General features: G+C 46.0%; 1 protein-coding gene across 1 annotated transcript in view; it reads left to right on the top strand.

Moving 5' to 3' along the window:
• Positions 1-14,279, top strand: part of LOC144120145 (neprilysin-1-like) — a 114,247-nt gene extending 99,968 nt beyond the window's left edge. The window contains exons 7-10 of the mRNA XM_077652580.1: positions 7,773-7,868; positions 9,221-9,505; positions 10,493-10,690; positions 14,272-14,279. Of these exons, the coding sequence (XP_077508706.1) occupies positions 7,773-7,868; positions 9,221-9,505; positions 10,493-10,690; positions 14,272-14,279 (587 nt within the window). The remainder of the gene's footprint in view (positions 1-7,772; positions 7,869-9,220; positions 9,506-10,492; positions 10,691-14,271) is intronic.
• The last annotated feature ends 9,197 nt before the right edge of the window (positions 14,280-23,476 follow it).

The following is a 23,476-nucleotide window of genomic DNA, read 5'->3' on the forward strand; positions in this document are numbered from 1 at the left end:
TTAAAGTATTTTAAAGAACAGGCACACTCAACTTAATTATAAACTGTGCAAGCCGCTCTCGCCAGTTTTAAACTACGTGCTATTTGTTTGACTTCTGAGCTCACTGGAGGCAGTAGCTGCAATTCTTAGATATCTACAAACTCTTAATGACGAAATCTTTTGCCCGATGTACTCCCCGCATGCTAAGTAGGAATTACTGCCTCCTAGGTACTCCCACTCATAAGCAGTTAAACGCGCAATTGCTGAAATATGCCTTGAAGGATCCATAAAAGAGTCATGTTGTCATAAAGCGCAGGAGAGGTTTCAAGGCCAGTTTCGGAACCTGGAACAAGCTGGCTGTCTGACTTTGAATATATGCTCAGTAGCAGATGCATTGCTGCGAAATGTGAAAAAAGACTGGAATCGAAACAGCACGCAAGGTGAAGTTGCCAAAAAGAACATTAGGTCAATTGTGATTTCTTGTATTCATAACGGAGCGCATAATTTGATACATGTGAGAGCGATCGATCGAAGTACGAAGTACCTGTGATTTTTTCCGTCCCAAAACTTTCTTCCTTTTGCCGGAAAACAGATCACGCAAAGTAAAAGGAAGCAGGATTTCCGAAAAAAAAACATTCAAAGCCTTTAGTGAAGATTTTAATAGACGTCGTATATCAGATCCGCTGACGTGCTGGAAGTCATACATTGGTCAAACTGGCAGATGTATTAATGAGCGTCTACGTAGACCATAATCGCACGTTAAAAGATGGCACGGGTTTGCACATATCATTATATTTTAAAGCCCGCGGTGAAGAAGAAAACTAAAAGCAAACAAATGTGAAGCAATACTGCAAGAAACAGGTCATAAAGGAGCAAAGAAACGGCGGTGGGTGAGCTCGTGGGGGCATTACACACCGAAATAAGCAGGAGTGAATGCATAGGCACCCCGTGTATTGTACGCTATGAAATTGAATATGCATTTTTTTTATAAAAGTGGTGGCACACGTTTACTTAAGCGAAATTAGCGCAAAAGACCAGTACAACAAGAAAACAAAACAACAGGACCAACGCTAACTCACAGCTGAAGGTTTATTCACAGGAAGCAAGGAATATAAAGAGGGCAAACAAGATAGCAAATCAAACAGACGTGTAGCTACGTGGAATCGAGGAAACGAACCTCACTGTCATGCAGGCATACCGACCTGCTGCTAACGTACAATCTAGTTTTTTTTCTTCATGTAAAAATCCTCCATAATCTTTTAGGCACGTGTTAGGCACGTGTTAATACAACTACCCGTCTGGCCAACATGTCTGGACTGAGGATGCTAGTACCTTGGAGGCTAATAAATCTACTAACCTAGTCGATCATGTTAGAGACTACAAATCTTGCTTCCCTACTTTTCATCACAGTGATGTATTGTACAGTTACCCAGCACAGTTAACCAGGGAGATTAAGGAGGCTTTTTTTGCATGAAGGTAAAAACTAGATTGTGCGTTAGCAGCCCGTCGGTTTGCCTGCATGACAGTGAGGTTCGTTTCATCGATTTCACGTAGCTACACGTCTGTTTGCTTTGATATCTTGCTTGTTTGCCCTGTTTATATTCCTTGCTTCCTGTGAATAAACCTTCAGTTTTGAGTTAGCGCTGGTCCTGTTGTTTTCTTCCCTGGTTGTCCTCGCCTTTTGCGCTACTTTCGCTTACGTATGTATCACCAACTCGCCCGTCTTTCCATCGTGGTACACGTGTTTGACACCCTGTTATTTATTTGTTTTTGGATTCTTCTCGGTCGCATTTACGGTGTTGTCGTTCCGACTGAGAAGCTGGTGAAAATCTGCAAAAATGATTTGGAGCCAGTATTTTCTGCTGAAAACGTTCAGTTTGTGAACTTACTGCACAACTCTGCGTGCCAGGCAACGAGTACCCTGAGAATAATGAAGTTGCTGCAGTAAAGAAAGCTTATTGATGTGTTTCTGAACCTGTCTATTGCTTCACGAATGTACTTAGGCAAATCTGTGGCAAACTGTGAGACCGAACGATCGTTTTCCAAGTTGTCGCTGATAAAAAATCGCCTTCCTTCGAGGCTCCTTGACGACAAGGTGAAACCGCTTGCTATCATTTCCATTGAATGTGACCTCCTTCACGATCTATCCTTCGAACAGACTATATCTGATCTCGCCAAAGCGGAGGCGCGAGAGATGCCATTTCAAAAGAGGACTGTTGGCGCTATACATGAATAGTTCCATTAAGTTCGTTGTGTCGCCTCCCAGCCTCCACGTTGCCAATGAAACGCTGAGCAATGTAATTCAAGATATGCAAATCTACGTTTTTTGTCTCTTGTTTGTTCTTCTTGTGATATTTAGCGTGCTTATAAGAAACTTTATTTTTGTTGTTTTTGATACTGCCACGTTTATTTGGTGTTGTCCTTGCTTGTCTTACCTTTAACGAAAATATTTTCAAATAATGTATTGTAACTACAGTTGGTAATTTTCATCTGTATTCTAGTGCAATTTATGGTGTTTGTACTACCTTAGCTATTTCATATATTTATTGCATATTTACAGAGTAACGTGTAGAACGATTACTGCAGTATGATGCTTGAAGTTTAATAAAGAATGTTTTGAATTCAACCATGCGGCTAGTCACGGGATTCGACTTAGTGATGCAAACAATTCCTAGCTTTAGAAGGATCGACATCTGAGCTGTGTTGTCTTTTCTACGCTTTTTTTGGTCTTGAGTGCACTAAACTTTTCTTAAAGCCTAGCTTTTGCTGAAAACAGAATGCAGATTAATCACAAAGTGAACATATGTGTTGATGCTTACAACAGCATGCGTTCCAAGCAAGTTTAGTTGTTTTCATTATAATAATAACAATAATATTAATCCTGTTGATCGCACTTCGTTCTTTTTAATTTGGTGGAAATAAAATTAAACGTGGCATATTTCCAGTAGCGTAGCAGGCGACAGGGGGGGGGGGGGTGTCTTTATAGGGAAAGGGGGCCTGCATGCGCATTAGCCCGGGGCCCCCATTTTCCTTAATCCGGCCCTGTTCCCAAGCGACCAATCATTAATTTAACTGCCACCTTCCACCTAGGTGAGGTGACCTAGGTGGGCCACCTGCCTCTTGGTATCCCCTCTGGGTACCGCCTGCGAGAGCCATGCCCGTGATTTCTCGCTCGCAACGCCGACGTCGACCGTATATTCTGGTGAACGGACCCTTGAACGCTATGACGTTAAAATTATTTTGAATCTTGGGTTTGTGCGCCACGACATCTATGAGCTGCGCCTGTCAAGCAATGCGTTTATGCTTTTCCTTCTTACCGTACGGGTGCGGAGAACGAAATAACTTTATTTTTGTTGCGATAATTGCAGATACGAATATCTTCACTTTATCGCATGTTTTGCGATTTCGTCTATGTGTGAGAATATTTCCCAGTTTGAGTCTTTGTAGAAACAATAGGAGCATATTTCCAGCTTCGTAGTATCTGCCAGTCCGCTGCATTTCGGCATGACAATTAAAATCAACATTGTCGCAGCTGGGCGAAGGGTACATGTTCACAGTGTCTCACGCAACAAATATCTCCATAATCATTCACTAGAAGCCGCTTCACATTTTGTTGCAGCTGCAGTAGTGATTCTAACGAAACCGCATTGACTGCGCAACTCCATTGATGTACCGGCTTTTTTTCTCAGAAATCCCGCGGACATTGCGGGCGCTATTGCAAGCTAATTGTGACATTCAGGTCGAGCTATACAGATTAATTGCTAGATCATAAATTAATGCACTTAGAACCACTACAGTAAGACATACATATTCGGTTTTTGGCCTGTTAACAGCAATTTATAGGCCCCACTGCCGCTTAAATTGAGCTCCTTGTGCTGCCAAAGACATGAAGCGTGACTCAGCACTTCATTACTGAGGAGGAAGTGTCTAACTCCTCCTATGTCTTTTATTACCTTTGTCCTTGTTTTCTAAAACGTTGAGCAAAATATACGTGTTAATTCATTTCTTCAGTTCGAATAATGATAATAATAATAATTGGTTCTTTGGGCAAAGAAAATGGCGCAGTATCTGTCTCATATATCGTAGGACATCTGAACAGCGCCGTAAGGGAAGGGATACAGGAGGTAGTGAAAGAAGAAAGGAAGAAGAGGTGCCGTAGTGGAGGGCTATGGAATAATTTCGACCACCTGGGGATCATTAACGTGCGCTGACATCAAACAGCACACGGGGGTCTTTGCGTTCTGCCTCCATAAAAACGCAGCAGCCGCGGTCGGGTTCGAACCCGGGAACTCCGGATCAGTAGCCGAGCGCCCTAACCACTAAGCCACCGCGGTGGGTCTTCAGATCAAAACAACTTCCCTTTTGGCAGAGAGCTGAGAGTTGCCTGCTCAATACATTAAAATTTCGACCAATGGCATCTCGCTTAAGCTAAAGAGCTCTCAGTCACCTTTCTTCAACATGAGGCCTGACGACAAGCCCAAGAGTCCGAAGTCGTGAATCACGTGACAAGAGATAGTTCGCTACTGTTGGTCAGCAACTGAACACATGAACTGCCAGTCAGAAGGTAAAGGAGGGCAGTATTGGCTAAAAAGTAAATTTCATCGTTATTTTTGAAAAAAAACTGGAAATTGATGAATAGATACATACCGCATAATTTATAGTGTGCGAATCAGATAGCACGCCAGTAGATGGCAAGCAACGCGCCATAGATAGGAATTAAATTTCTTCGCAAAAGCACTTTTCTATAATCCTCTGGCGATGGCTGTGTCGACGAAATTTTTTACTATTAGTAGTGATCAGGTTGTCCCAGAGCGGTAAAGTTATTAGGTTTCCGCAATAAGCACCACAAAGAGTGTAAAATTAGCAAAAGGTCGCTCATAGCTCTCAGTCAGTCTCTGGCTAAACAAACAGCATATATAGTGAATACCAAGGTCGACCGCTATGTTCATCAGGCGATTAGGCTTTCCGCCACAACTTTGCGGAATTATATAAAAATCGATACTGAACGGTGAACAAAGCACATCGTTCTCACGGCATCTTTATATTTATACTAATACCAGCACATAGCTTAGAACATGTTTGCTGAAGCTATAGTTCTTATTCAGCAATAGTTCTCTTTCTGTGTGCTGAGTCTCCCCGACTAGTGTTCTGTTGTTTTTTAACATGACAGCATTAGATCGCTCATCGACAAAAAAAAAAAAAACCGGCGTCACCGAAAAAATGATAACGTTATGAAACTCGTGATTAGACGGACGGTTTGATGTCATAAAAAGTGGAAAAAAGCGAAAATTTGACCAGTAATGCTAGAACTAGTACTGTAAGGCGGGGGTTTATTTAAAAGAGCTGGCAGGAAGGGAGCAGCAGCGAGAACAACCCGAGGGCAACCAGGTCGGGCACAGACACACGGATGAGCGGAGATGCGATGGGCTGCACACTGCCGAGGCATTCACCAATGCGCAGAGCTGTAAGGCAGGAAAACGGGTTGGAAACCAAAAGTATCGAAAGGCCAGCGGACACAGTACGGCGTATGGCAGGAGACACTTGCGGTGCAGAAAAGTATGGGCTGGAGTAAAGAGGACAGTGTCGTCACCAATAGAGTCGCAAGACAAGTGTACAGGAACGGAAGAGCACGGGGGAATGTCGATGTCTTCGGCGGCGAGGGCTTTAACACAGGCAACAGGAGGAGTAGCGTTCAGAAAAGGATTGAGCAGAGAAGAGAACCCGACTTCCGCTCGAGCACAATCGATGATAGCTTCATGGGCGGAAAGGAAATCCCAGCCCGGAATAACAAGATTGGAACAGGGAGGCGGCACGACGAATTCTATCCTGTAGAGGGAGTCTTGAATCACAGCTCGAGCGGTACACGCTGCGGGCGGCTTGATGTGCTCAGCGCTGGCCGTACGCAGCGACAGTCCAGCAATTGGCGTCTTTACCTTCTTCAACTAACTACAAAACTTTTCGTCCATAACAGAAATCGTAGCGCCGGTGTCCACAAGGGCCAAGACAGTAATGCCCTCGACAGAAATTTCGATAAGATTAGCAGGGGATATGTGAGGCCTTGGAAAGTTCGACTGGGACGCAGTTCTCGCCTCAGGAACTGCGCCACCTAGTTTTCCTCCTGAGAGAGATTGGGGCGACGTCGCATAGGAGAAACGGAGCGGCGCCTCGGTGAAGGTGAACGGCGTCTAGAAAGGGCTGAACGGTCAGGAGAAAAAGGACGACTAGACGGCGGCTCAGCAGATCCAGAGTACTGACTCGTGAAAGGCTAGTACGCGGGAGCTGGAGGAGGTGGCGCGTAGACTGGGAGACAGCGGCGGCAAAGCCGGGCCACATGACCAGGCAAGCCGCAATTGTAGCAGATAGGCCGGTTGTCAATGGTGCGCCAGGGATTGCTGACTCGCGGAGCCGGCCGAAGAGAAGAAGCCACCGCTCGCACAGGTGTTGGAGGCAAAGCATAGGTAGGCGGTCGAGGTCTGGCGACGACGTCCGCGTATGTCCGCGGAGCGGCCATAGGGGGTGGCGTCTGGGCGACAACGTCGGCATATGTCAGTGGAGCGGCGACAGGTGGTGGCGGATGGGCGGGTGGAAGAGCCTCAGCAACCTGCTCTTCGATGGCGTGTCGAAGGGCCGGAGCCAAATCTGGAGCTTGCCCTGTAGAGTTCGGCAGAAGAGAAAGCTGACGCGCCGCTTCTTCCCGAACAAAGCCTTCGATTTGTTGCAGCAGCGATGAGGTGTCAGGTGCTGGTGTCAGTTCAGCAAGCGACTCAACCTGTCGAGGGTGCTGTCGAGTCAGGAGCCTCTGCTTCCGCAGCTCCTCGAAGCTTTGGCAGAGGGTGACGACTTCAGCAACGGTGCGCAAGTCGCGCGCTACCAGCATCTGAAATGCGTCGTCGTCAACAACACCCTTCAAAATGTGTTTAATCTTGTCAGCTTCTGACATGTTGAAGTTGACACGCTTGCATAAATCAATGATGTCTTCTATGTAACTGGTAAAGCTTTTGCCGACCTGCTGAGACCGTTCACGCAAGCGTTGTTCGGCGCGGAGTTTCCGAACAGCAGGACGACCAAACACTTCGGAGAAGGTTGTCTTGAAAGCAAACCAGGTGCGGATGTCCACCTTGTGGTTCCGATACCACAGGTTAGCCGCGCCAGTGAGATAGAAAATTACGTTATTTATTTTGGTGGCATCGTCCCATTTGTTGTGAAGGCTCACCCTCTCGTAAGACGTGATCCAATCTTCGACATCCTGCTCATCGGTCCCACTGAAGATGGCCGGGTCCCGTTGGCGAAGGGAGCCGGCACAGGTAACAGCTGGGCCCACTTGCACGGCTTGATGTTGAACGTCGTGAGGCATCGCAGGTTGCGGGAGAGTACGGTTGCGCAATTCCAGGGCTGTTACCCGGCTCCTCCACCAAATGTAAGGCGGGGGTTTATTTAGAAGAGCTGAGAGGAAGGGAGCAGCGGCGAGAACAATCCGAGGGCAACCAGGTCGGGCACAGATACACGTTGCGATAGAAATACGGCTGACGCGCAGGGCCCTCTTCTTCGTTTTCACGAGTCGTCTGCTTTGTCTGGGTCATCATCTTCTTCACAGTACTTACAACTGCACCGACTCCGAAGAAATAATACAGTTGGAATACAATTAGAATACAAGAAGAATATATAATTGAATTAGAATTAAAAGAAATTTTCAATATACCTAGAATAGAATTTTAATAGGAGTGAAACTGTTTCGCATTACTCATACCGAAGTTTCTTAAGTGCCGTCGCAAATTTATTTATTGTTTTGATAGCGCAAGAGATTCTGGACCGCCGGATGAAGGAAAGTGACTACGTTTACTCCCGAATAAACGACCTGGGAAATCTGATGAGGAACGTAGCCTCTTCAGGTTAGTAATAAAAGGTCCCATTTTTCTCAATGGCTATAGCTCATACACTCCCTGAGTCAATAGTTGACCCTTATAATCACAGAGAATCACAACAGGGAATCCATACAAAATGTGAGATATTGTGGTTTACCTTGCGCTTTGCTACTATACTGAAGATCTCCGAAGCAGAGATTCCAAGAGCATCATGATCGGACCATATGTTCTGTAAAAAGGGTGCATTCACTGCTCCAGAAACGAGCAGCAGCTCAGTAGGGTGCAGATAAAATCCAGAATAGCTCTTGTGAAGTCGCTGCTATTTTGTCAACCATGGCTATCAACCAGTGCGCGCCAGGTGTAACGTTGAGCGTAAATGCTCAGACTGCATGCTTTCGTCACGTGACAAACCTGCCATAATGTTCTACTCGCTTTCATATATTTACAATCATACCCACAGCGGAATTTTTGCAGCATTTAAATATATAAGACATAACGTCACACAGATCCATCCTCGATGTCTCATTTAGAGCGAAACCTCTACTTCACTACCACAGTTGCAAAATCTGGGCTATTGCTGAAGCTTTGATTTTGACTCCCTGTAAAGAAATAAAATAAAACCTTGCAACGACTTCGGTCCGAACCCGCTGCGGCGCGAACAGATTAGCTCCGCTGGCCACTGCACGAGAGCACTATGCTATCGCCACAGCCGATCACGCCTCTTGTTAAACTGCAACACACTCTCGCGCTGTGCATTGCACGTCGTCGTCTTCTTGTACTTCCGTCTGCGGCACGAACAGATCAAATCAGCTTGACCTTGATCAGAACTTAACCTGAGTAATATTGTCGCCAGGCTTGCCGACGACCCAGCAATGCAAAATATTGAGGCAATGAGGCAGAACACATGCTTTCGCACGTCTACTCGCCTTAACAACGTGAGAACCCTAACAATTCTTGTTTAAGAGTTTTATTAGTTCAGTTTCGGCTTGAGGTGCAAAAATTGTATGAAGTGGCTTCGAGTATTTGGTTCAGAATATCGTAACCTCTGCTGCTGCACGGCTGACGAGAACACGGCCGACATAGTGAAACTGGAAAGCCTAGCCATCTCCAAAAAGATGCTGACGTCACTCTGATATCTCCTGAAAAGGAATGCAGCCCGTCACAAATCGAAGGTCGGAAAACGCTCCTAACAACTGCTGCTGTTGTCTGAAAGGAGAAGTAGGCTCACAAAAGACAAGCTCCTCCTCACATAGTACAAGTAGAACATCTTATGCGTAGCTCGGTTTCTTGCAGACCAAAGAAACCTGGACCTGAGAGTCAAAATTGTATCTGCACCATTCATAATTACCAGCGCTTTATTACTTTTTATTTTCTGACAGATGAATGGGTGGCAGCCTTTAAGAACCACACGGATGGCATGTATGGCCCCATGGAACGCATTAAAGTGCGATCGAACGCATTCAACGTAGCTGTCGACATGGCAGCATCTATGAACATTGGAAAGCGCGGCCTGCGGCACATTCTGGCGTGGAGGCTCTTGTACGGACTGTTCAAGTACGTGAGCGGTTCTAACATGTCCTGCGACAAAAAATGTGACGAGACGTGCGCTTCCCTGACGCTGGCGTCCATGGACGTGGCTGTTATGCAGCATTACAAGGAAATCGGTGAGCACGGTTGTTGTGAGCCGCAGCGCTGAGACCGTCACCACATTTAACAAGAAGTTCCCAACAGAATGAGCACGGTCGCGAACGGGTCCCGTAAACTAAAATAATCGCGTTGCACTGTCTGTTTTCGCACCTTTGTGAAGAGGCGGAAAAGGGAGTAGCACGGATTTGGACTCAGCTTGAAATTAATATAAAAAAGGACATTGAGTTATGAGGGGCATGTAATAGGCAGAATGGGTAAAGGGTGATTGGCTATTATAACATAGCCGAGACCGTGAAAAACAACACGCAACTAGGAGTAGCAAACAGGAAGATGAGATTAGGAGATTTACTGGAATAAAGCGGCCGGGGCAGCCGCAAGGCTGACTCTATTAGACTCCAGTAAACGTCATTGGGATGGCCCTCCGATCGGCGCACTTCTTGCCACCCAACGGTAAAAATGCAGACACCATCTTCACCGCCCCCACGTTACCCACGCTGCAGCTGAACGAAAAAGCGACAGCGAAATCAAATTCAAGGATGCAATAGGAAGGCGATTGGATTAAAATAAAAATGTACAACAAACAATGCACACGGAGATTTGGCACATCATATCGCAAGATCGCCTGTGCGTTTTTCCTCCTCCTTCAGCACCCTCATGGGAGGCTGCAACATGCAAAAGTCAGCAAATAAATAAAAAAGTTGCGCTAATACTAAGCTGCTAGCAGTCTTCTAAAAATATAATGATTACAAGCTGAGCCGCAGAGCAATAAACCTTTCATAAGACCGAGGACTTGGACTAATTGCTTTGTCATTTTGAATCAGAGAACTAAGTCTGCCACAATTTGTCAAAGTTAGCCCTGTTTGCTTCAATCTTTTTTAAAGCTGATCAGAGGCCGCTTAAGCTCAAGGAAATCGAAGCTGCAAGCTAGTGCTTGCAGTGTAGGCATATGATTCATTAGCATTCACTTAGATACGACGTCTTACGTTGTTGTGCCTTTTCTGTAGTGATCGCCAATGGTGTCATCGAGAAGGCACGCAGCATGGTGGAGAACTTGCACGCGGCCTTCGGAGCTATGCTACGCAAATCCAGCTGGCTGGTAGGAGAGCCTCGCGAGGTGGCCCTGCGCAAGCACGGCAAGGTGCGGTACACTTTGGGCTACACGGAGGACCTGCCCAACGCGTCGGCAGTGGAAGCAATCTACGGTCAGTTAACTACCTTATCCGAACGTGCTCCTCATGACAGAAGCATTGGAAGACTGTAACGTTTCAAATTTCCTGAAGAATACAGCGGCAATCTTCTAATCAGTAAATGCTATAATGTACAGCTCCACCAAAATACTCGTGAAACTATTGGCGCGGCGCTTTTCCGAATGTTGATGAAAAATAATTGATTATTTTACAGCTGCAGACAACTAGCGCTGCGGAAGTTAATTGGTTGCCTCTGCGAAAACAGAAAAGAATAGCGATCTACGTTGATATCGGAGAAACTCCATAGTTTTAATTATGTTTACTCCAGCACGTTTTTCATATCAGCATCGCGCTCTAACTCGTGTTACACAATCTTTCTATAATGCATCGCACTTACGGGGTCTTCATTTTGCACTTTATTATAGGTATATTTTCTGTACGCAGAATGGAAATGCCAGTATTGGTTGCAGAATGGTCCTAGTTATTGTGCACGCCGCCTCTATAATAAGTTCCATTTCTTCCTTGCAGCGCGTAGTGAGTTCTTAGCTCGTCTTCTTATATAGAAGCGGTTCGATATCTAAAGCTATCGAAATAAAAATTGCTGTAATATTTCTTATAAACTGAACTAAAGGAATGCTGCTAATTTCCACAGCGTAACCGTGGCAACCAGTCCAACCTCTGCAACCTGTATTAATGAGCCGTACTATGCGAAGGCCATCGCTCGCATTTGCAGGATTCTAAACAAAAACGACCTTCTGCTGAGTGCAACGCGCTTCGCGTGCCGTATTGGCGCTTCCTCGATATGAAACAAAGCACCACTTGGTTATAGCGTTACTCACGGTAACGCTAGTTACCGTGAACCTGCGACAGGTCAGTGAAGCAGACTCAGGAAGCTGAAGATTTCTTCACCCACTTGCAGGAAAGATATCTTGGGCAAGTATCGCTTCCGATGAAGTTAACAGGGCAGGGCAAAGACTAGAAATTGTTTAATTGCTTGCAATTTTACATGCCTACGGATTGCTGTTGAGAGACTATAACTACCTACTGCACAAATCAAATTGAAGACAGGGTATCCAGCCAACCTACTGCCAAGCACTCCTAAGAAACAGACTGTTTTGTCAAGACGCACCATGGGTGAACTTGTCGATGACCATAGGTCGACTAGATCTAGCAGAACTATGAAAATGACAAAAAACAAAGGAAACTGAAGGATAAAACTGAGTACGGCCTATAGCACGGAGAAAGCAGAAGAGGAGCTCTCTTCCAAATGGAATTAAAGACTAAAGTAGTATAAGATTTTTGCTGCGATTTGCACATAAAGCAAGATTATCGCACCTCTAATATTAGGAAGAGTGGCCACGGTAACGGAGGAAACAATAAAGATAACGGGAAGCTTTCGTAAAACGTGATTCTTCCATTACGCTTTACATTGTACGGCTCGAAGGCGAACAAACGGCTTTGACACAAAGCGCGAGCTGACAAATGTTTACTGCGTCACGAATGTTTTTCATTTTCATATAGAGAGAAAGGCACATGCCACGTGGTTAAAAGAAAAGTTATAAAGAGGTATCTTAACATGAAAATGTAAAAACACAGGAAGGAAAAATTTAATAGTGAATAAAACACAGTAAAACACAACCCAAAGCAAGCAAAGTGCTAGCGAAGGAAACACGTCGAACAACATGATACGTACCTCAATTCACCCGATTCATTCAGCAATTCTAGTTATCTATCTGACAGTGACATCCCACAATGCGCGCGATTCATTCAGCAATTTTATTTCTCTATCTTACAGTCTCTATCTGCCGGAGCCTAGACACACGTCTAGGCTCCGGTAGATTCAATCGTTAAGGCTTTGAGGATCTCTTTCTGATTCATGAAGGCGTAGGTGGTGCAGGGCGGTGATGCAAACCCCATGAAGGAGGGTGTACAATCAAGGACAACTGTATTCCTCAGAGACATCCCTCTTAAGCTTTATCTTTCAGTCATGCTTCATTTTTCCGATTAGTCGGGAGGCTTCGTCATCTTGACTAAGCAGCAGTATTTACTGAAGGCAAGAGAAGCGATTTACGAGAATTTTGATGAAGTCAGCCCGGAAACTAAAAACTAAAAGGCGCGAGTAAGGACCAAGCAAACCTATGTACAAGGTCAGGTATGAACGTCCTGGTGGAGAAGGTAGATTCAAAGGAATACCTTAGTCTTACACAGTTCTACGCGGTAGACCCACGATGAAGGCTATCTCTTGTGATTTCTTATTGGGGACAAAAACATGTGGCAAAGATGTGTGGCAAGGTTTTCGCAGAGGCACTCGCGGCGTGGTTTAAGGATTAGAAAACGTGCTGCGATTCCTTAAAGAAAGCCGTCCGTTAACGGCCCTTTCGATTGACATGCAGAACGAACGTATTTTACATTATTCCAAACCTCACAGCCATGTCAGCTGTTGAGAAGGCTATCGAGTGCTTTGCACTCAGTTCATAAGTGCATTTATGAACCTACTGTAGATGTATCTTGATTGAGTGTTTGCGCAGCATAAAGGTAAGCTATTCATGCAGTGCACCTGAATATGCATAGATTATTGTCGTGCGCCAGTTCTGCCAGACCTGTAGATGGCAAACAGGAATGGGTGGCTGATTACTAACATTTCAAATTTTCGGGTTGGTCGCACATTTTCGCTTTGTAGGCAATTTCTTGTTTTTTTCTGTTCACAATAAACGTATATTGGTGCCAGCATGGTCCCTAATGCGTTTAAAACAGTGTTCAAAAGGCTAAACTTCACCTCTGACTTGATGAAGCACTCGATAACCAGGCTTCTAAGCATTAAAATAAATAAAAGCAGGAACCACACTTGCTGGGCGTACACGAGGAATATTGATACAGGAATGCTTATATATGATTCTGGTCATTCAAAGCAAATAAAAGAATGCATCGCGTATTCCTTGATTACATGACGATAATGAAATCGTGCGGGCGCAAGGTTGGGTCCGGCGTGAACGACCAGTTGCTCGGCTAAAACAAAGCAGATACCTTAAAATATTCTTTCATTGAACTGCAGACAAGGTCCTAGAAGCAGTGACAGGCAAGAAGCAGACAGAAAATGGGCAAACAAAGAAAAAGATGAAGGCAGTGGTCCTCCCCTATGTACACAGAGTATCCCATTGCCTCAAGAAAATCGCAAGTGCACATGATATACCGGTCCTGTTCACAGCACCGAAAAAACTTCCAGGACAACGCAAAATTGAGCAATGCTGGCGAGGCCTTTTTCTGAGCTGCCCCATCAAGCAAAAAAATCTCTTCGTCGAATGCAACGCACAATTTGTCTACTGCATACCACTAGCCTGCGGGTATCGCTGTGTAGGTCAAATAGGTAGCTGAGTGTATTTTAGGTCATGGGCGCACGACAATAAACATGGACTAATTTAACCACCCGAGAAGACAGCGGTGCATTGCTATCGTTGCGAAATCTTCAGGACTTTCTTTGAGAAGTCCTCAGTTGCAGCCTTTAAAAAACCTAAGCAGAAAAAGAGATGATCGAAGCCTTCACAACTAGATATGGCGGGTCAACACGTTTGTAAGCACAGTTTTCTTGCAACTTTCAGGTAGCTAACTGGAATTACTGAAGCTGTTGGAGTGAATATGTTGAAGTATGTGATTCATCTTTTTTCCGAATGCTTTCATCGTTAGCATTTTCGTTCTGTTCTGATTTGTTTCACTATCTTTTCAAATTTCTTGTAATCTCTTATTTTTTTACTATTCTTGATTTCTCTCCGTGCCTTGGCTTACAAAATCCAGGCACTCGTCGCTCTCTGCACAAAATGGAAAAGCTTCGTGATGTAGTAACCAATTATCATGCGTTCTGTATTTCGCTGCCACTTGTTCCGTGTTCGTGCCCCAAAGTGTAGAGCACGTGATTAGAATTTTGGAGGGCCAACTAGGCCCTGCTCTCACGCTCTTTTCAAATAAAGATCCATGCTCATAACATCGTTCAGATTAAGCAGAAAATTGCGAACTATATAACAGCCCAAAACAAAAATTTACCTGAAATGAAACGTCACAAGACCCGCAGGCATTACGCAACCAGAGCGCGAGAACTTTAGTCCTAATATGCTGAAGAAAATTCTCATGGTGTCAGGAGCAGTGTTGTAATGTCGATCTGAAAAAAAAAATACCAGAAAAGCTCATATAACCTTTGAAGAGATTCTCACTCGAAATTAATAACAGATATGCATATATTATAGGTTTAGAATGGGAAGAGTTCGACACAACAACAGTAACCTTTGACTCACGGATAACATTTCCGCGTCAAATAAGCCAAGAGAAGAATTGCACAAGATGTTGAGAAGGCAATCAAGCACAGCACGTTTCAAATTAAACCAGGAAACAAATTGTAAACTGTTGGGTTTAATGCCACAACGATACACAGGGGCTCTCAAGGAAGCCTTAGTGGCGCGCGTGGAATTAATATATTTCTATTAAAGTCCGCTGACATCGCACATTGTGCGGGATTTTTCGTTTTTCGCTTTCTTTAACACGCGGCCACCTAAGCCGGGATCGAACCAACGACTTTAATATCAGTAGCAGAACATGAAAGCCATTCCCGCACATGGCTTTTCAGTACGAAGAAACAAGATGCTTAACCAATTTAGTTTCAAACAATTACATATGTCTGCCTGTACGAAACAATGCCTCAACTGCGGACCACACAAAAGAAACTGCGAAAACGAGAATGAATTGCGATGTTTTAGGCATGCGTACTCAGGTTTCGAAAATCAGTTTATGGAGACAGAATCGACATTTGAGCTAGTTGGTATTGCATCTTGTAAAAATATATAAAGCGCAATCAGGACAAGGGACAAGGAAGACCAACAACGCAAGCGCTTACTCGCAACTGGGCGTTTATTCAAGAAACACACAAAAAGAGAAAAAACACCGCAAACAAAACAAAAACCTTCACGCAGGCGCATCAAGATAAGTGCTCATGCAGGTGCGTCGAGATAAAAAACTTCTTTCACGCAGAACCACCACGGGGTCCGCAATACACGTGTGCTGATTCTTACGGATGTGATAGGCCTCTGAAACCTACCTGGTTAGATGATTAGGGTGTCGAAACAAAATTTTGGTTTTATAAAGCAAAGGGTTGCAACCACTGCATTTCGAAAAGTGTTTAGCGAGATTAGATGAAGGCGACTTTTTCAAGGACAAAAAATGCTCTTGCAGGCGAACATTAAGGCAGCGGCCCGTTTGACCGATATAGGTCTGGCCACAAGAGAAGGGAATGTAATACACCACTCCTTTTGCACATCTGCCATAGCAGTTCCCGTGGTTCACTGTGAACCGCTTCCTTTTATCACCTGCGCCGCTTCCAGAGCGCGCAGCAACCTTCGCACAAGCACTACTAACTTTTTTTAGGGGCAGAGAAGAGAACACTAACACCAGATCTGTTACCCACGTTTTTTAGTTGATAAGAAAACCGAGGAACTTAAGGAATAACTGGAATATTTTTTTACTTTTTCTCCTCCTCTGAACCTGTAAAAAGTGACCTATTGAAATCTTTTTCTTGTTTGAGCACCTTGCTAGAAGGTAGAAACAACACATCCTCTTGAAACCCAGCCAATCTTACTCTGTTCACTTGCTCACAGAAGCTTTCTTTCATTTTGTGAAGGCACGAGTTGAGCAAACAAGATCCTAAGCAGGCGACAAGAATACCGCACTTCACAGTTTTTGAATGACTTGACTTAAAATTTATGAGGTTTCACTGACCTCGGAAAATACATCCAGCACACATGATCCTGCAAAAACTGAAGTTGTATGTCAAGAAACAGCAGGCAATCATTAGTATGCTCTTCGAAGGTAACCGTAAACTGCAGTCCACACCCATATCCTTTAAAAATCTTAATGGCCACCACCCTCATGGTAAATTCATGTCTGTCAACAAACACCAGATAGTCATCAACATACCTGAAAAACTTTTTTGCAAGACCGCTCAGATTCTTTTCAATATAAGAGTCAACTCAACACAAGAAAATATCACTGAGAACGGGAGCTACTTTGGATTCGATACAAACGCCGGTCTTTTGGAGAAACAAATGCCCATTCCAGTCAACAAAGGTAGAAGCCAGATAAAACAATAACGCTTCTAAAAACGAAGGAACTGAAATAACACAGGCATTGAAAAAGCATTTTTCATCATTACCGTCGGTAATGCAATCACCAACAAATTTCATCAGAGTGTCATGTGGCAACGAGTAGAAGAGGTCTGTAACATCAATACTGAATGCAGACGCTACTTTAGGCTTGTGATTCCTTTAGGTAGTCCACAACAGCCAAAGAATTCGGTGTCTGATATGGGTCCGCTAAAGTAAAACCTTTTGGGCTTTTGTAGGCAGCATGAAACGTCATGTTGCCAAGTCGACCGCTCAGTGACAATAGCAGGGAAGGGTATGTCGTCCTTATGAGTTTTAGGCTGCACCCGAGCACTTGTTTACGAGAAAGGCCGATTTGGCAACGGAAGCAAATTTTATACCTGTTAAAGCCAAAGCTACAAAGGTAAAGGAACAGGCTCTGGAACTTTAGTCGCGTTTAAACTTAGAGAACTTGCGCTCTAGCGTAAAAAAGCTGATGGCCTAAGGCTCGAAGTCTTCTTTTCAGCCGAAACTCTTAAGAACGACATACCCTTCTGTGCTATTGTCATTGAGCGGTCGACTTGACATTATGCCGTTTCTTGCTTCCCACAAAAGTACCTAAAAAGTCTTACCTTAGAGGACCCATATCAGACGCCGAATTATTTGGGTGTTGTGGACTACCTTAGGAATCACAATCCTAAAGGAGCGTCTGCTATCAGTATAATGTTAAGGACCTCTTCTACTCGCTGCCACATGACAACGTGATGAAATTTGTTAGTGATTGCATTACCGAGCGTAATGAGGAACAATGTGTAGGCTTAACGCCTCATGAGCGAAGGAAACGAGACCACTGCTACGAGCCGACACCAGAACAGAACTGCCAGCCGTGGCTGCACGAGCCACGACCAGGTGCCGTCTTTATTCTCTTCGCAGGGTGGCGCGCGCTAGCCGGGTTGTCGGCGCCGCCCAAGAGAGGGTGCTACAGGGCCCCCCGCCTAGACTGGAAGTCGAAACGGACGGAGGGCCGGCGATGGCACTCGAGCACTAGGTCAGGCGGCGCTGGGAGTCGTTCCAGGGCGGTCTCCATGTAAGCGGGTTTAAGGCGGTCAAGACTGACGGTCTCTTCGCGGCCGTTTTGGAGGATGGTAGCGGTTTTTGGGGTGCGGCGGAGAACGCGGAAAGGTCCGTCGTAAGCCGGTGTGAGTGGAGCTCGGACAGCGTCGCGGCGCACAAAAACGTGGGTTGAAGTGGCCAGGTCGGGGTGTACGAAAATGGTATGGTGGCGGGATGGACGTGGGGGAGAAGGCTGGAGCTCTTTAACGCAGTCCAGCAGGCGTTGGAGGAATTCTTGGGGCTGGGCTGGAAGCTGCTGGGATGTAAAGAAGTCGCCTGGAAGGCGCAAAGCACTTCCATACACGAGCTCTGCAGCTGAGCACTGCAAGTCTTCCCGGATGACGGCCCTTAGAACAAGCAGCACAAGGGGCAAGGAGTCGACCCAGGAGGCGCAATTGAGGCGGGCAGCGAGGGCAGCCTTCAATTGCGGTGAAGGCGTTCCACCATGCCGTTAGCACACGGGTGATATGCAGTGGTACGGCAATGCCTGGCGCCGAGAATATTATTAAGGGAAGCAAACACGGAGGACTGAAACTGGCGTCCACGGTCGGTTGTCACAGTGCCAGGACAACCAAATCGAGATACCCACACAGAAATGAAGGCGCGCGAAACAGTCTCTGCGGTGATGTTAGGAATGGGGACTGCCTCCGGCCAGCGAGTGAAGCGGTCGACTATGGTCAAGATATAGCGGTAGCCTCGAGAGATGGGTAGAGGGCCCACGATGTCTAGATGAACATGGTCGAAACGACGGCCAGGGGGTAGAAAGGCTTGGGAAGGTGTCATGGTATGTCGACATATCTTGGTCGACTGACAGGGTAGGCACCGGCGCATCCAAGCACGCACATCAGCATTGATTCCGGGCCAAACATAGCGCTGAGTAGCCCGAATGCCTGGATGGCATATGTCATGGAGAGAATGGAAGATAGGGCGACGTAGTGAAGCCGGAACAAAAGGGCGAGGAAAGTCCGTTGGAACATCGCACCACAAGGGCTCAGGCGAGCAAGGATGGGGCTGGGGAAGGCGTTGGAGGAAGAGCTCTCGAAGCAACGCTGAGTGGTTGGGCATGTCGCGCTCCCCGAGAAGCTGTTGCATGCGGCGCAGAAGCTGGGAGGGGCGTCGGTCGCCAAGGTCTTCCCCGGTAAGGAGCTGCTGGAGGCGGATGCGGTCCGACGGCATAAATCTCTCCAGCACCTTGGTTTTCAGGTGCTGATATGGTGTAGCAGCCATGGGGGCGGAGAGAACGTCGGAGAGCTCACCGGCAACGCCAGGAGGCAGGCTTGAGGCAACATGGTAGTAGCGCGTCGTCTCCGACGTGATGCGGGCTAGGCAAAATTGCGCCTTAACCTGGTGGAACCAAACTTGCGGGTTCTGGGGCAAGAAAGGTGGAAGGCGAACCTGCAGCAACGAGACGTCCTGCGGACGCGAATCCTGCTGCGTGGATGTTGCGGGATCGGTCATTTCTCGTCCTAGGTCACAAATGTAGGCTTAACGCCTCAGGAGTGAAGGAAACGGGACCACTGCTACGAGCCGACATAAGAACAGAACTGCCAGCCGTGGCTGCACGAGCCACGAGCCACGACCGTCTTTATTCCCTTCGCAGAGTGGCGCGCGCTAGCCGGGTTGTCGGCGCCGCCCAAGAGAGGGTGCTACAAATGCTTTGCCAATGCCTGTGGTATTTCGGTTCCTTCGTTTTTAGAAGTGCTATCGTTTTATCTGGCTTCTACTTTTGTTGACTGGAATGGGCATTTGTTTCTTCAAAAGACCGGCGTTTGTATCAGATCCAAAGTAGCTCCTGTCCTCAGTGATATCTCCTTGTCTCGGGTTGGCGCTTATATTGAAAAGAATCTGGGTGGTCTCGCAAAAAGGATTTTCAGGTATGTCGATGACTATCTGGTGTTTGTTGACAGACATGACAGGAGGGCGGTGGACATTATTAAGATTTTTTAAAGAATATGGGTGTGAGCTGCAGTTTAACTTCGAAAATCCTACTAATGATTGCCTGCGGTTTCTTGACATAAAACTTCAGTTTTTGCAGGATCATGTGGACTGGATGTATTCTCTGAGGTCAGTGAAACCTCTCTTAACTTTTGAGTCAAGTCATTCAAAAATTGTGAAGTGCGGTAGGGTTGTCGGCTACTTAGGATGGTCTTTGCTCAAGTCGTGCCTTCACAAAATGAAAGAAAGCTTCTGTGAGCAAGTGAACAAAGTAAGATTGGCTAGGTTCCCACAGGATGTGTTGTTTCTTGCTTCTAGCAAGGTGCTCAAAAAGTAAAAGATTTCAATAGGTCACTTCGTACGGGTTCAGAGGAGGAGAAAAAGAAAAATATTGCAGTTATTCCTTATGTTCATTGGTTTACTCATCAACTAAAAAACGTGGGTAACAGATCTGGAGTTAGTGTTCTCTTCTCTGCCCCTCAAAAAGTTAGTAGTGTTTGTGCGAAGGTTACTGCGCGCTCTAGCAGCGGCGTACGTGATAAAAGGAAGCGGTGCACGGTGAACCACGGGAACCGATATGTCAGATGTGCAAAAGCAGTGGTGCATTACATACCCTTCTCTTGTGGCCGGACATATATCGGTCAAACCTTCCGCTGCCTTAATGTGCGCCTGCAAGAGCATTTTTTCTCCTTGAATAAGTCGCCTTCATCTAATCTCGCTAAACACTGTTCGAAATGCAGTGGCTGCAAGCCTTTGCTTGATCAAACCAAAATCTTGTTTCGACATCCCAATCAGCTAATCAGAGAGGTTTCAGAGGCCTATCACATCCGTAAGAATCAGCACACGTGTGTTGCCGACCCCATAGTGGTTCTGCATGAAAAGGAGTTTTCTTATCTTGACGCGCCTGCACGAGCCCTTATCCTGATGCGCCTGCGTAAAGGCTTTTGTTTTGTTTGCGGTGTTTTCTCTCTTTTTGTGTGTTTCATGAATAAACGCCCAGTTACGCGTAAGCGCTTTTGTTGTTTTTGTCTTCCTTGTCCGTTGTCTTGAGTGCGCTTTATATATTTTTACTACAGTTTATTGAGAACCTGAAGAGGAAAGTAGGCACTAGATTTATGCTACCAGTACTCACCTGTGGGGCCTCTACTTGGAGGCTGAGGAACACGTTCTAATTAAAATTGAGACCTGCGCAGCAAGCTGCATCTAAAGAAGAATGATTAGCGTCATTTCGTGGTAAGAAACTTTTCATGACAAATAAGGAACAAATTTGGGCTCGATATATTCCACCAGGAATCAATAAGAGGAAAGGCACTACGGTGAGGCGTCTAATGCGAAGCACAGATAACCGATAGTATAATACCTAAGGGAACGGATACTAAGGGTAGGTAAGCTTAGCGGGAGACCACAGAAACTGAAATAGCATATTGATATTAATATGATTTCTTTGGATTTCAGCTGCCAAGCAAAGCGTCCGGGTTCAGAGATTACTCGACAGGTTTGGGAGCCATGAGTGAGAAAGGCCTCCACCTGACATTAACTGGATGATGATAGTGTGACAGGCAGCCGACAAAGACTAAGAGTATGCACGTATGCAATGAGTATTAGACGGACGAAGGTGGCTACAATCACTCTAGGTCCCCTCGGCGCTGCTGACAGCTATCCTGGCTGCCGTTATGTTTCTTGCTGTAAATATCGCCGTTAAGCTCCGTAATGGTATTTGTTCATGAGTAATGCCACCATCGCAAGGCTTTATCGCTGCATTTGTGGTGCAAGACGCGATCAGATTTATCTCAAGAGATCGCATCCAGGAGGAAAGGATTCTACGTTGTTCCATATGGCTGTGGTTACTTTTCACGCCATATGTCGAATGTTTGTAGTCAGCTTTAAACTAAACAGGGCCGAGAGCGATGGAAATTGTGTTCGATGACCGCCGAGCACACTTGCTGCTGTGCCACCGCGGAATAATTAAGCTTTTTTGGGGGGCGTAGGTCGGCCCAATAAACAATTCCTTTTATAAGCACTTTTCGCTGCCTTCCTGACAGCTAGATTGCAGTCACAACAACACGACATCTGGTGGAAGTGCTAAAAGATCTGCTTGTCGGCCCCACCTCCTGGGGCCCGAGCCGTCCTGAAGAAGATCCCAGGAAAGCCACAGAAGCCGCCGTAACCGAATGCGAATTGCTAAGCAGCTGTCATCTCCAGAGGCGTTCACCTGAATAGGAACTACTGCCGGACCCCACGCTAGTAAAGGACTCCTCTTCGCCGACGTCAGCCATGGCTACGACACCAACCTACATTATTTTGCACCAGCCCCGAAAGCCGCCCCATTCAACGGTCCACCGGGCAAGGATGTTCAAAAATGGCTGTGCCAGTTTGAGCGTGTCGCCATATTTAACAAGCAGAATGAGCAGGTGAAAGTGAGACACGTTTTCTTTGTTCTGGGTGGCTAAGTGAGGATTTGGTACGATAACCACGAAGCTTCTCTCGTGACGTGGGAATCGTTCAAGCGGGCGTTACTCGAAACTTTCCTTAGCATAATCGTTAAAAAGAGAGCAGCTACTGCTGCAGTACCGTTTCCAACACCGGAGTCAGGTCCACCCAATACCGCCGGTGAATCTACCAACAAAGCTAATGTGCTTGAGGAAACCCAGGACACACGAGCCCGCCATCATCCACGAACGCTCGAAGTCGCTTCGAGACGACCACTGGAACTCAAGAAAATTGGGCACGACTTGCGGGTTATGATCTGATACATTGCCAAAGAACAGCTGCGTCGGCTGCTACCACCTTTCAACTAGCCTCAAGCAGTTATCCTAGCAAAAACCGTCCGGGAAGAAGTCCAGCATGCGCTTGTGATATGCCGCTGTAGTACCCAGTGCTCAGCCCCGACGAGGCCCATCAACGGGTCTTCGGCGTGAACCAGTTGATCCAGAAGGCCGCCCCATATATAGCCCCCGCCAGACCAGCCTGCAATCGAAGCTCAAGCCCGAGAAAATGTGACGCCTGGAGTATTTCCGATGAACGCCCACTGTGCATCCATTGCGATGAGGGTGGTCATATTCTGGATCAGTGCACGTACCGACGTATCGATCTTCGTGGTTTTTCTCATTGAAGCACCGTGACCACGCTTCGGCCAACGCCGGCATGAAATTTGCGGTTTCCTGCGTCAATTTCTTTTCTCATTTATTTTGGCGCAATTTAGTTCATGCAGTTGCTCTCGTTGCACAAGACCTTTCCTCTGCTTATGAAGTTTTTTATGTTAGTGCTTGCTCTCGTTTATTTCGTTTTTTTTTGGACTGTCAATCCTTTTTTTTATTATAACACAAGTATGTTAACTGGTTTGCATCTGCTAAGTGTTATACGCTTGAAATTTTAGTAGCATCTGCTGATGCTGTATAAGATATCTGCTCTGTATAGATGACAGGCAACTGAAGACAACCTTCAATAGGCTGAATTCTGCTATTAGACTGCACACGAACAAGCTGTACAGGTCGCAAGGGGCCTCATTCTGCGGTAGTTTGATTGTGTTCTCACCGCTGACGAGAATATGGCGAGTTATTGGCAGCCTTGGTGGAGAATCTCGCCCTTCGAAGCCTTTTGAAGCTCTTGCAATACGCAAGGAAAAACCTATCGC

This window comes from Amblyomma americanum, chromosome 2 (genome assembly GCF_052857255.1).
Source record: "Amblyomma americanum isolate KBUSLIRL-KWMA chromosome 2, ASM5285725v1, whole genome shotgun sequence".
In the NCBI taxonomy this organism is placed as follows: Eukaryota; Metazoa; Arthropoda; class Arachnida; order Ixodida; family Ixodidae; genus Amblyomma; species Amblyomma americanum.